General features: G+C 33.6%; 1 protein-coding gene and 2 long non-coding RNA genes across 4 annotated transcripts in view; 2 read left to right on the top strand and 1 right to left on the bottom strand.

Annotated features, from left to right (window-relative positions):
* The window catches only part of LOC130046478 (sulfotransferase 1E1-like), a 39,053-nt gene extending 29,735 nt beyond the window's left edge, over positions 1–9,318 (top strand). The window contains exons 2-5 of the mRNA XM_056140343.1: positions 2,368–2,694; positions 3,245–3,351; positions 3,533–3,731; positions 8,535–9,318. Coding sequence (XP_055996318.1) covers positions 2,368–2,694; positions 3,245–3,351; positions 3,533–3,731; positions 8,535–8,644 — 743 coding nt within the window. The 3' untranslated portion in view covers positions 8,645–9,318. The remainder of the gene's footprint in view (positions 1–2,367; positions 2,695–3,244; positions 3,352–3,532; positions 3,732–8,534) is intronic.
* LOC130046888 (uncharacterized) overlaps positions 1–12,952 on the top strand; it is a 146,618-nt gene extending 133,666 nt beyond the window's left edge. The window contains exons 1-2 of one of the 2 annotated variants that reach the window (XR_008795937.1): positions 11,263–11,660; positions 12,366–12,952. This is a non-coding gene — a long non-coding RNA (uncharacterized LOC130046888). Of the gene's footprint in view, positions 1–11,262; positions 11,661–12,365 lie in introns of those variants that run through there. The other variant, XR_008795938.1, reaches the window with a different exon arrangement.
* On the bottom strand, positions 12,548–14,059 carry LOC130046889 (uncharacterized). The gene is made up of 2 exons (XR_008795939.1): positions 13,869–14,059; positions 12,548–12,725 (listed from the first exon to the last, which is right to left on the bottom strand). It is a non-coding gene; the product is annotated as an uncharacterized LOC130046889 (long non-coding RNA).
* Between the last annotated feature and the right edge of the window lie 420 nt (positions 14,060–14,479).

Genomic DNA, 14,479 nt, shown 5'->3' on the forward strand with positions numbered 1-14,479 from the left:
TGTGCTGGATAAAACCCTGTCTTATGATGTATTAGTGTACTATGTTTGATGTCAGTCAGAAAGGGTTCTAAAGATATTGAATGAACAATATCTTTCTATTTCCAGAGTGAATTGACCCTCTACCTTTGACATAAAAATTTATAGGGTCTTCTACTCCATAATGTACTAGTATACCAAGTTTGATGTCTATCAAGCAAAGGGTTCTTCAGATACTGAGTGGACAAGACTTGGTCTACAGACCGACTGACATGTTCAAATCAATAACACCCCTCTTTTTCAAAGGTGGGAGGGGGGATAAAAAGAGGCCCATGGGCCTTAATGGTTACCTGGGTATGCACATTTACTCTTTAGAAATCACTATGTTACCTGTTTTGTTTTTTTCTTATACTTCTCCAACTTTATTGATAATTAAGAATTATTTTTTAGGCAAGCAGGTTTTATCACATCAAGGCATTTTTTATTTGAGCTTTAAAAGGGCAAATAAATTTTCATATAGTTTTCAAAGAGGACTCATTGCTCTGACAAATGACAAACAAAATCAGGCACCACTAATTCACATGATCGAGTGACTCATGTGACCTAAATAGGGCTGGGTGCCCTTTTACTTTCAAAGACCCACTTTTTGTCAGGTGCATCAAAATTGGTATCGTATAAGTTTCACATTATGACCCCTGGGTCGAGGCCTCTGCTGGTGGACTGTTAGTCCCCGAGGGTCTCTACAGCCCAGTAGCTAAGTACTTCGTTACTAGCTTGAAAATACGGATGTATATTTAATTGCTGTTATAAAATTTAGAAATTAATTTTCAAAATTAAGGATTATCTCCCTCATGCATAGCTCTTATCCTTGGACGAATTTGGCTCCACTTTTTGGCACGTTGTTTTTGGCTATGTTTAGCTCTAAAACTTCATAGTTATTTCGCATTTCAAACATTTCGGTTGAGCATCACTGAAGAGACATTATTTGTCGAAATGCGTATCTGGTGCATCAAAATTGGTATCGTATAAGTTTCACATTATGACCCCTTGGTCGAGGCCTCTGCTGGTGGACTGTTAGTCCCCGAGGGTCTCTACAACCCAGTAGCTAAGTACTTCATTACTAGCTTGAAAATACGGATGTATATTTAATTGCTCTTATAAAATTTAGAAATTCATTTCCAAAATTAAGGATTATCTCCCTCATGCACAGCTCTTATCCTTGGACGAATTTGGCTCCACTTTTTGGCACGCTGTTTTTGGCTATGTTTAGCTCTAAAACTTCATAGTTATTTCTGATTTCAAACATTTCGGTTGAGCATCACTGAAGAGACATTATTTGTCGAAATGCGCATCTGGTGCATCAAAATTGGTATCGTATACGTTTCACATTATGACCCCTTGGTCGAGGCCTCTGCTGGTGGACTGTTAGTCCCCGAGGGTCTCTACAGCCCAGTAGCTAAGTACTTCGTACTAGCTTGAAAATACGGATATATATTTAATTGCTGTTATAAAATTTAGAAATTCATTTTCAAAATTAAAGATTATCTCCCTCATGCATAGCTCTTATTCTTGGACGAATTTGGCTCCACTTTTTGGCACGCTGTTTTTGGCTATGTTTAGCTCTAAAACTTCATAGTTATTTCTGATTTCAAACATTTCGGTTGAGCACCACTGAGGAGACATTATTTGTCGAAATGTGCATCTGGTGCATCAAAATTGGTACCGTATAAGTTTCACATACTGCTATGTATACATTTTTGTAAAGCTTCTGAAGATCTAATGAAAGCGCTAAAAGCTTTACGGAGGATTTCTGTGTTTTCTTTTAATATTATATATATATATATGTTTTGGATCAGCTCTTTGGACGAATAAGGCATGTCCTAATTCGCTCCACTTTTAACATTGATTGGCAAGCCTAAAGACCAAAAAACATGTAGTCTGCGTTGTAATTACGTTTGTAGATTAGTGTAGTTGTAGTGCTAGATGTATTTATATGTAGTTTTTATTATATGTTCTGTTGATATTGGCCACATTATGTAATTCTTTTCTTTGTCCTGAAGAAGGGACGGGTTGTCCCGAAAATTTGACAATCTGCTTGTTCGTGTCGTTGGTCAATTTAGTGCTTTGTATATATATATATATATGTGTGTGTGTGTGTGTGTGTGTGTGTGTGTGTGTGTGTGTGTGTGTGTGTGTGTGTGTGTGTGTGATATATTTCCAAATTTTCAACTTCATTAACATGTACGAGGTGGGCGCTTGGTAGTTCTGTGGCCTATTTTGCAGGGTATTAGTGATCTTAGTGAACAAATTACAATGGCCACGTATACACTAACTGTGCTATTGAAGTTTTGTCACAGCAGAAGATGAATAAATCATCCTCTATATTTACAGGTACACACTGGGTTTGGGAAATCGTCTGCATGCTACTGAAAAGCAAAGCCGAATATTCGAAGGAAACCAAAGAGTTTTTGTTTTTGGAAGCCATACCAGATATAAGCCTCGTGGACAACATTCCCTCTCCAAGGCCACTTAATACGCATGTTCCCTACAGATGGCTCCCGAAGCAGCACATAGAAAATGGCGGAAAGATTATCCACGTCCTGAGGAATCCCAAAGATGTTGCTGTGTCTTTGTATCATCATTTAGCCAATGCTAATGAACTTGGGGAAGATCCAGACTTCAAGACATTTTGTGAATATATCATGGATAAGGAATCAGGTAAAATCAAATTGAAGTATTTGTGTGAAAGCTTATGTTGTAGTTCTTCAAATGTCTGTTTGTCTGTCTACTTATTTCAGCCTTAAGTTTGGGTTCAAAATATATTAATATGCATGTCCAAATACCAACTAAAACACCAATAAACTATTCACATGTAGTCTTCACCTGACAAAATTGCTGTTATTTTTAAAATAAATTGTCTCCTCCGCTCGGTTGACCCAATTTCGAAGTTTTGTTCTTTATAAATAGCTACATGTACATCGTTGATATTTCACTAGTTGTCATGTAAATGTAGAATCTTTAAAAGTAATTGAAATTTCAAGATGAATACTCTCGTCTTTGATTGGCTGCTACAATTTACACCTACTGATTAAACACCCTTGATTTCTATCTGAATTAATGTTTGGTTTGAATTTTTATCAAATATATTAAGATGCATAATTACTTTTCATTTTATATTTTCCATTCAATTCCAGAAGGTTCTGATATATGTATAATATAGCAAAACATTTAATTTTAAAGACAAAACATAATTCTTTTGTTTGATTAGGTAAAGTTATGGGCGGCTGGTTTGCGTATGAAAAGGAATTCAAACAAGCAGAGGCAAACGATACCTGTAGTGCTATTTTCACAGTACAGTATGAGAGTTTGAAAAAGGTATTCAATTCCGAATCTCGACTATCCATATCAATTATTTACATTATCTTCAATCAAAACATTTTCTTTTCTTAAATTGTAGAAATTTTGCAATGGTGTTTTAATCCTTAAAACCAGAAGGTTACATATTTGGTAGTAGCAGTCATGTTCTCGAATTTTGTTTTTTTTTTTTAAAAAATAGAATCCAATACAAGAGATCAAGCGACTAGCCAAATATTTGGACGTTGATGTAAAGGACGAAGTTGTAGCAGTAATAGCTGATAAATGTAGCTTTAAGAAACTAAAAGAAGCCAATGCAACATTGAAAGATCATTCAAATGTCTCAAAATTGCACCCCAAAGTTGAAGCTGAACAAATCGCTCTCAAACTATATAGAAAAGGTAAGAGATAACAAGATGTTACATATACATTCAATTAATTCTTATTTCTTGTTATCGGAGAAGAATAAAGTCAAAAAATAAAATTCCATACAATACTCAAACTTTTATCTATAGCGCTTTCGCCCTGTGGGCTCTTCAGTAGATTTTTAAAAATCTACTGACGAGCCCGCAGGGCGAAAGCGCTATAGATAAAAGTTTGAATATTGGATTTTATGTTATATATATATATGTTTATGTATATGCAAGAATTTACTTTACACCAATTAGAGTCCACTTACATGTAAGATTTAAATATGCTATTACAATAGCTCTCGCAATTTTTCAGATGTTATTGGCGCAATTTTGATACATGACGTTGCCTTTCAGGTTGCTATGCATAAACACGACTAATGAAGGCTGGTAAAACGACTGAAATATTTCGAAAAGTGTTTTAATGTTTATATATATATATATATATATAGTCTCTTTTTTGGAAGTAACATACAGAAAAAACTCTAAACATTACAAAGTGTTTAGAGTTTTATATATATATATATATATATATATATATATATATATATAGTAAAATTGCACAAAATGTCCATGGTATAGGTAATAAGTAGACAAAATATATCCAACGATGACTAAGTACACATGGTCCACATTTAATTAATTACACTTAGCGCTTTCGCCGTTTAGTTCGGCTCTTCAGAGTATAACAAGTTTTACAAAAAGAGTACAATGTACTTGTTATGACATTGTAGTTAAGACGTCATTATTGTGACGTCACAAAGACAGCATACTAAATTGGCGCAAGTTAAAGCCAATAAGGCGCCAAAACTAAAGCAATGACTTGAAATGTAACATCCAAGTTATAATAATTAATTTAATTCAATTTAGGTTTGAATAACTTTACAAAATAGTTCTCTTTTGCTCTCTGTAAGTGTTCATTATTTTCTAAAACTTTCTAAAACGGAAATATTAAAAGGTTTCCATTGGCACATAAGTCGAAATGTTCACTGCAGGGTGTATTCCTGACGGACGGGTCCCGTATTTGTTGTTTGTGGACTCTCACACGGTCGGCTAGTTTGGTTCCGGTCTGTCCTATATAGTTTTCTCCGCAATAAGTACAAATCATGCAATATATCAAATTTCTGGATTTGCACGACATATTAGTATGTATAGTGAACGTTTTGCCACATTTAAAAGTAAATGAGTCTCCTGTTTTTAAATAAGGACAGGTGCCACAACGGGGATCCATACATTTGGAAACTGTAGGTTTTTCTTCATCAGATGAAAATCTGGCTTTCGTTAGTTATTTTTTAAGGTTTGGAGGTTGACGTCGGCTGTAGACAATGTTCTTTATTTCAAAAAGGTCCTTTAGATTTTCGGATTGTTGTAAAATTGGGAAGCAATGTTTCACAGAAGAGTACATATTTATATTACGGGGATTGTGAGTTACGACAAGGGGGATTTGTTTTTTTTATTTCATCCTGGGTTCCTGATCTTCTAGAATTTCGGAGTTCTGCGATAGGTATGGATTTGGCTTTTTCAACAGCGGCATCTATTAAATTTATTGGATATTTCTGTCTTAATAAAAATGTTTTTTATTCCTGTAGACGATTATTCTTTCTGGTTTCATCAATGACAATTGTACAAACACGTCCCGCCATGTTAAAAGGTATATTGCGTTTTACATGTGAGGGATGGCAAGAATTGAATAGAAGGTACTGGTGGGAATCCGGGTTTTTTTTTGTTGTTGTACAAGTCTGTTATAATTTTCCGATCTTCTTTTATCATAAGGATATCCAAAAAAGGTAATTCTGTGTCGCTTGTTTCCACTGTAAATTTAATTGAGGGGTGCAAATTATTTAACACATCATGAAAGTCTTTTAATTCTTCATACGATCTCCACCAAAAAATAAAACAATCGTCTAGATATCACTTCCAATGAGATCTTATGCATTGAGGAAATTGATTTCCAAATAACCTGTCTGTTTTTAGAATTAATTTCTCCTCTAGAAATCTTAATACTAGGGTGGCGTATGTTGGAGCGACTTTAGTTCCCATGACCGTTCCGAAGTATTTGTTATCAAACATGAAATAGTTATTTTCTAGGACTAATTGTAATCCCTCTAGGATAAAGTCTTTGGAGAATCTTGGATTAATTTCAATGTAGTGTTTATCGATCCAGAAGGCAATTGCTTCTAATCCTAAAGTATGAGGTATATTAGTATATAAAGATGTAACATCGAAACTAACCATCTTGGTATTGATCTCAGCCTTATCTGGTATATGGCTAAGGAAATCTAAATCATCCCTTATGTAGCTTGGTACAAGCTGGCATAGTGGTTTAAGAAGTATATCCAACAGATTGCTGAGTCTGTGCGTAGAGCAAGTGGGTCCAGCGACAATCGGTCTTAGTTTTAAATCTAATGGTTGGGGTAATTTGACATAAGACGAGTTTTTCCCTATTATTCCGTTTTGTATTTCTTTGGACTTGTGAATCTTTGGAAGACCGTAAAAGTTACTAGTTTTAATTTCGAAGTTTGTTAAATAATCCACTTCTTTATCGGTTAAAGTACCTGTGTATTTGGACGTAAAATTCTTCATTTTGCGCATGGTTTTTCTATCCTCATTTGAAGATACCTCTTGGTAAAAATTATTATCCATAAGTTGATTGAAAACCATTTCTTTTTAATGATCCTTATCAATAATAACGATTGTTCCCCTTTATCCGCTTCTTTGATAACAATAGAATCGTCAGTGGCAAGGTTATTGACAGCTTCTCGTTCCAGTCTACTAATGTTATTCTTTATATGGGTACTAGTATATAAAGTAGAATTATTATTTCTTGCGGAACTTTGTAAACATTTCATATATTCATCTAGATGTTTATCTCGGTTAGGTTGCGGTTTAAAGTTATTTTTGTTTCTAACCAGATTCATCTATGCTTTCTTCATTTTGAAAATATTCTCGTAGTCTAAGTTTCCGACAAAATTCTTCAGTATCCTTTATGAGATCCAAATTATCTCGTTTAGGTGTGGGCGTAAATTTTAGACCCTTTTGTAAGATTTTCATTTCGTTTTCTGAAATGTCTCTTTGGGAAAAATTCAATATTTTCACATCATTGTGGGGGTTATGATTAACTTCTAGATTGTCTATAATTGATGGAATCGGGACGTTTTCTGTCGTCCCTTGTGGAATCGTCCCCTCCACAAAAAATATTGTGACGTCACAATAACGACGTCTTAACTACAATGTCATAACAAGTACATTGTACTCTTTTTGTAAAACTTGTTACACTCTGAAGAGCCGAACTAAACGGCGAAAGCGCTAAGTGTAATTAATTAAATGTGGATCATGTGTACTTAGTCATCGTTGGATATATTATATATATATATATATATATATATATATATATATATATATACCTAATAACAAAGAACATTTTCAACATCAGAGAAATGAAAGCGTGAAAATAACAAACATCGAAGGCGATAACATTCAGTGCAAATAGGTTCCCCTATCTTTGCTCCTTCCTTGAAACCTCAGACGTGCTGTGCCACAACATATGACAAAAGTGATGTAAATCATATCTGGATTCTGAACATTTTTTGAAGAACTTATAGTAAATTTGAAATCGCAAAACTTTTCTCAAATTAACAACGTCAAAGCGTATGACATTTCAACACTTTACACGACCATTCCTCACGGCAAATCAAAACCTAGAGTCTTTGACTTCACAGAAAATTGAAGCAAAACTGGAAAACGGAAATATTCATATCTAGTGAACAGTCATCCAAAAAATTACTTTGTTAAACACCATTCTGATTCCAAGCACAAGCACTCTGAAGTTGAAATAAAGAATATGCTGGAATTCCTCATTGACAAGATATTCGTGGTCTTTGGTGATCAGGTCTTCCAACAGTCTTTAGGAATTCCAATAGGCACTAATTATGCTCCTTTGTTAACTGACCTGTTTTTATATTCCTATGAAGCAGAATTTATTCAAATCTAATGAGAAGAAGCAATCTTTTGCTGTGGCCTTCATCTCGACATTTAGATATATCGACTTTCATCTGTTAACAATATTGATTTTCATTCATAAGTGGATTCCATATATCCCCGTGAACTCGAAATAAAAGACACCACAGAACCCTTCACATTTGCCACGTAGTTAAAAATGTTAATGAAAATAGAGATTCACGGCATACTAACAACTCAAGTTATGACAAATGGGACGAGTCAGTTTCTCCAGCGTCAACTTGCCATATGTACATGTATGTGGCAATATTCCATTATCACCTGCATATGGTGGTTATATCTCTCAACTGATTCGATACGCAAGAGTTTGTTCTTCGTATAATACAGTTTTAAATCGAGGCAGGCTATTGAAAAACAAGTTAATGTTCCAGGGGTTTTAACAGTCTCATTTAAAACCAGGATTTCGCAAATTCTATGGTCGCTATAACAATCTAGTTTGTCAATATAACCTATCACTGGGCTCAATGCTCTCTGGTGTGTTTCATACCGATTGTTAGGGCGTTCTTGGCTCACTGATTTTGACTACAGATTGCTCCGTTTCCATGGTCAAGAAATAGGGCTCATGGCGGATGTAACCGGTCGTCAGGGGATGCTTACTTCTCTTAGACACCTGATCCCACCTCTGGTATATCTAGGGATCTGGGTTTGCCGAGCTCTTTATTTTGTATTTCTTACAGGAGTTACGAGATTGATCACTGTTCGTTACGTTCACCTTTCATGTAGGCTTGAATAATTATGCTTTCTACTCATACATATATGTCGTATGTTCTATTTCAGGGGAAATTGGCGATTGGAAGAACCATTTTACAGTGGCTATGAATGAACAGTTTGATGCAATGTTCAATGAGGAAATGAAAGACTCTAAAATTCAAGTGCTATATGAATGAGTAAATGTATCGAAGGGTACACTTGCGTTGTATCGTTCGAATTAAACCCATTGTGTCTACAACATATAAAAAGCATAGCATGGCATGTGGCAACAATAACGCCTGTATAATTTCTGTATTTACCTGTACTCAAGAAACCCTGCATACCAAGTAATAAGTACGAAAAGCATCTAAACTTAATCGGAAAAAAACACCCTATCAAATAAATTATCAGTTATTTTTTTTATACATATTGTTAAAAACCAGTCAACAGGGATGCTTATTCCTCGTAGGCGTCTAGTCCCACCTCTGGCGTTCCCAGGATCTGTATTTTTAACCTACTCTAAATGTTGTATTCCTAATGCAAAATGTTTGAGATGTAGGCTTAACCTGTTTGTGTACGTCTTACAATCAAGGTCCCACAATTTCTACGATTTCTGAACGATATTCAATGAAGATGTAAAGGTTGGATGAACGTGTCTAGTATTATATATACGTTTACAAACTACTTCAATCGTAAGATTTGATGAAAAGAATATTTACAGATATCGAGTAGTTTCGGTGTAAAATGTATCATTTTATATCACTAGGACATAATGACGCTAACAGACATGATGTTAGAAAAATAGAAAAAGGACATGAAAGACTGATTTAGCAAAAAAAAAAAAAAAAAAAGATTAATAAATTTTTTAAAATGGGGACTTATATTGCCGTAATTAAAAATTGGTTATGAGTGTATATCAAATATTTCGTTAAAAAAAAAAGAATGATATGCAAGACAGTATAGAAAGCGTGCACCCTAGGGAGTATTATATATATATATTAGTATCACAAATTTTGGAATTCAGGCCAATGGTGGTCTGTAATTTGACTTCTATATGCATGCGAGATAACACGTAAAGAGCAGATAACTCTCTGTACTCGTTGTATTTTCCAATAAAATGCATTGTGAAGAAAGCATTGATTGATTGAATATTGTTTAACGTCCCTCTCAAGAACATTTCACTCATATGGAGATGTCACCATTGCCGGTGAAGGGCTGCAAAATTTAGGCCTATACTCGACGCTTATGGCCTTTAAGCAGGGAGGGATCTTTATATCGTGCCACACCTGCTGCGACACGGGTTTTTGCGGTCTCATCCGAAAGACCGCCCCATTCAGTTGCCTTCTATGACAAGCAAGGGGTACTGAGGACCTATTCTAACCCGGATCCCCACGGGACGAAGAAAGCATTGAAAAATGTTCTGTCAATTATACTTTATGTACAAACAGTATATAAATGTTTTTAAAATTTTCATAATGTACTCGCGTAGTAAAATGAAATAACAATATTATTCATTTGTACATGTAGGTAATTTTAGGATCACTCTATTTAAACTTAGATCCTACATGTATGATCCGCTCATCTACTATCGCTACACATACCTATGTGTAGCGATAGTAGATGAGCGAATCATAGGATCGAATTTTAATTAGATTGTTTTAGGATATATTACTTTTAACCAATACTGCATGTGTCTCGGATGAAATGCTGCTCAATTGGATAAAATATCTGAGTTTAACAAAGGATTACAACAAACGGATTGCATATTCGGTAAAAACCAACTTAACGTCTACTCCTGATAAAGTTTCTGTAAACCATTTAATAATTAGTCCGATACATGATAAAACACTGTAATAATTACATCAATTCGCAAGTTAAAGGTAAGATAATGGTATACATGTATGTAGATGCAAAAAATCATTTCCTATTGTTTATTGCATACTCGTACATCAACATCGGATAGAAACGGGTGGCTACGATGTATATCAGACGTTGTTTGGAATACCAACATTGTATCAATTTGTACATTACATAATTATACCAACAGCAAAAATCATATCGGGGACTATCAAAAATTAAACTGTTGTTGATCATTAAGGTTAATCCATTACATTTTAGCATTATTTTGTAATCATAAATACTGTACGTGCATTACATTTTTGCAATGTGGAGATGATTGTATCATTTATAAATAAGAAAAATCTCATTTTCTGTAAATATGTACTGTAAATGATTAATTTTATTTCATAAAGAGAATGTGTGTGCAACTTTTTATCTAAATATATAAATGAAAATATCATTGTTTTTAAAACTATTTCAATAAAACATGCTATTCCCATAGGTTTAGATATAAAATTCTAGGTGAAATAAATCAGGCAACAATCACAAGTTTGAAAATTCCTATGGGGAATTATTTTTATTTCAATTAACCTTTCAAAAGGATACCATGATTACAAAAATCTCACCATCCATTTACTAGATCTGAAATATGGTCGTTATACATTGATTACATGTATCTTATTAAAAGCATATATGCCGTAATAAACAGTATTTTGTTCGATGTTAAAAAACAGACTGTGTTTTGTCAGTATGATGAACTATGAAAAATAATATGATTTGACAATTTCAATAAATTATATACGGGTTTTAGGGAGTACTAAGTGATTTATTTAGTTCAACGGTGATTTATGAAGGGTGGATGTTTGCAAGGAATGACGTTTATTGTGGATGTACGTAAGCGCGAGAAAAAATATTAAAAACATCACGGGAGACAGGATGTAGTCGTGATTTCATCTTAAAAATGAAACTTAATAGCCGTGTTTCGAGTTCCTCCGGAACACCCGGGATTTTTCGTATTTAGCCACGCCGGTCACGTGATATGAGCAAAATGTTCCACAGGGGTACTTCCGGTTAATTTTGTTTACACTGGTAACAAAATTGTTTTTGACAAAATATAGATTTTGCGGCACAAACTGTCGCAAATAAGATAAAGGATAGCAAGGGATATATATTTACTTGGGAAGATGTCAAAGTTTACCTTTTCCCAAACCCGGGAAAAGCGTTCACGCAGAGGAAACGATGGCGTCATTTGTGTAGAAAACCACGAGCAGCCGAAATTGAGTGCGATTATTACATTCCGTGAAAGCTGAACCAACAAAGAAACATCATTGTTCTAGCCAGTTTCCTTATATTAACTTTTAGGAAAACCAAGAGGTTTGTACTGACTCTTAAAAATGTAATATAGACTGTGCAAAATCTTGTCAATCTTAAGAATAGGTATACTTGTACCCTCATCCACATCTGAGCAGTGTATGTATTTTACAACGGTGTTCATGTGACATTAAATAGAGAATTTCAATTATGAACTTATGGTTCAGGCTCATAAAAATTACGAAGCAATTTCACAAGGGAGTGAGGGGGGGGGGGGGGTATATATATCTGCCAATTAAATAAAATATGAGAACACCAGATAATATATCCCTACGGATCTATACTAGAATTTTCATGATCATTTATTCAAGCTCCATACCGATGGTTCATTCACTGCAAAATTTTGAATTATATCAAAGAACATTGATCTTTTCTCCAACTTTTAATACCAATCAAGCACAGGCAATATGCATCGCTTGGGGTACTCTTTAATAGTAAATTCGAACACAAGTGATGCATATTGCCTGTGCAGTCAAGGTACTTTGCATGTACATGTACATCAGATATGTACATTTCCACTCAAACCACTTATATACAAGAATGGAACCAGCTGAACATGAGCCAGGTTATATATTATGTATTTGCTCTCCTACCCCTTTGATTCAGTACTGTGTAAGGAAATATACTATTGAGTATATATATATTTTAAAAAGAATAACAAAGAACAACAATTTTCATTCATATTTCATTCAACAAATATATACACAGGTTGATAACAATGGCTGATCTGCATATAATGACTGCTAGTTATTGGCTGGTATGCAGTGAAAGGGAGCTAAAAAGGAGTAAAAAGTTCATATCAGCCAGGTGAGAATTAATTTCTTCTTTTTTGTGTGTTATACATATGTAATTCTTTTCTTTTGCTGCTTCAAATCTTGTGTATTTGAAAATTTTCAGTCTAATATTTTGGCAATGTTATAGGTAGTGTGGCTTAAATAAACCAGTGTTAAGGAATATCCAGTAATGGCATGACATCATGAGAGTTTGGCATACCGACATTCAGATGATTAATGATGAAACTGAAGACCTCAAGTGAAAGGCATGGAAAATGATCCTGTTCCCATATACCTGAAAAAGAGGAGGGATGCCACAATATTGATAATAGACTTTTGTCAATTTGAGAAGCAAAGATGTAAAAAAAAAAAAAAAAAAAAAAAAAAAAAATAATAATAATGCTGAAATTATAATTCATGTATTTGTTAAAAATACTGTTCACTGTACATACATGTATATTTTTTTAAAACTTATTTTTAAATACATGAAGTAATTCATATTAAAACTGTGAATGTATGAGTTTTCATGATTTTATTTATATTTAAGTCAATTCACCTTTTTCAAACTTTTGATGCATATGACGGATTTCCTCTGCATTGCTATATCTATCAGGCCCAGCACAATCTCTATATTTAGCTATATAGTTTTATAAAGCTATTTCAAACAGCTTCATTAAGCTAGTTTCGATTAAATTTCTTAAGTGCAATGACACAACAATATACATGTACTTTGAACTAACCACAACACTATTTTAGGTATAGATCATATGTCATTTTAAGAATTTTCATGAAAAGAGAATTTCTTTTGTATTGATAACTGTCCACTACCTTGTGTGTGTCGAAGCTTTGATAAGTATATGATGACTTTACAATGTGGAATCTGTAACAACTTAATAATCCTAAACATTTGACAATTTTGAATCAAAATTCTTCCTAAGGTACATAGTTTAAGAAGCTTTTTTTGTTTACAGTGTGTTGTTTCAAGTACAAGGATGAAATATTTTCACTTAGAAATTCAATTTTTATGCTTTAAAAATATATTTGATAGAAGATTTGAAATAGTTATATCAAGCAATTTCAATTAGCTTTACAAAGCTATATAGCTTGATTAGCATATTTATATAGCTAAGTATACTAGAGATTGTGCTGGACCAGTCTATGAGCACATAATTGAAATTATGTTGCTGAAAGGAATAATATTACCTTAATCATGATCAGATATATATTTTGTTCAGTGATATAAATATGAGCAGTAATCACAAATACCTACTGGATTGTGAAAAGTCAATAAAATGACTACAACAATAAATAGTCATGCTAAAAATTCTTCCAATTACATGAGTATATCATTAAAAGTCGAACTCCAAAGACTTAATCTGTAACACAAGTATTAGTTGATAAATAATTATTTTCAAATTAGACAGCATATTGACTATACCCAAGTAGATAATTTTATCCTCGCCCACATATGGCTATATCATTGCACTTAGAAACCCAGTCTAATTCAATCTAAACTAGCTTTAAATAATAAAGCCATTTCAAATACCTATAATATTATAGCTAATCTATTACTTTTCACTGTGTATTATCATTATCTAAATTTTATATCAATAATTATCAGGTCCAGTCCAAATACTATTTCTACCTATGTAGCTACTTATAGCTACCTAGGTATTTAAACCTACTCCAGGTAGCTATTTTTACCTACGTTTTCCTTTACTTGCATTTCGTGGCCAAACGCAGGAACGGCGCAACATGGTGTGTACCAAATTTCTTGATTCACTTATACTGACATTGAATACCACAAAAATATTGGACAAAAAATGATTACTTTCAAATTTGCATCAATAACTGCACCCACTTCCATTCTCTAGGAACTTAGGATCAAAGATACATGATAAGAAGTCTAGAATGTTTTACAAATCTTTATTAATTTTAAAGTTAACATTCATGCACTCTTACATTAAAAGTTTTTGAGTCGATTTTTCATGCAATTTCCTCTACATTTTCCACCCTCGTAAAGTATATAAATTTACACTCCGAATTTTG

This window comes from Ostrea edulis, chromosome 6 (genome assembly GCF_947568905.1).
Source record: "Ostrea edulis chromosome 6, xbOstEdul1.1, whole genome shotgun sequence".
NCBI classification, from domain to species: Eukaryota; Metazoa; Mollusca; class Bivalvia; order Ostreida; family Ostreidae; genus Ostrea; species Ostrea edulis.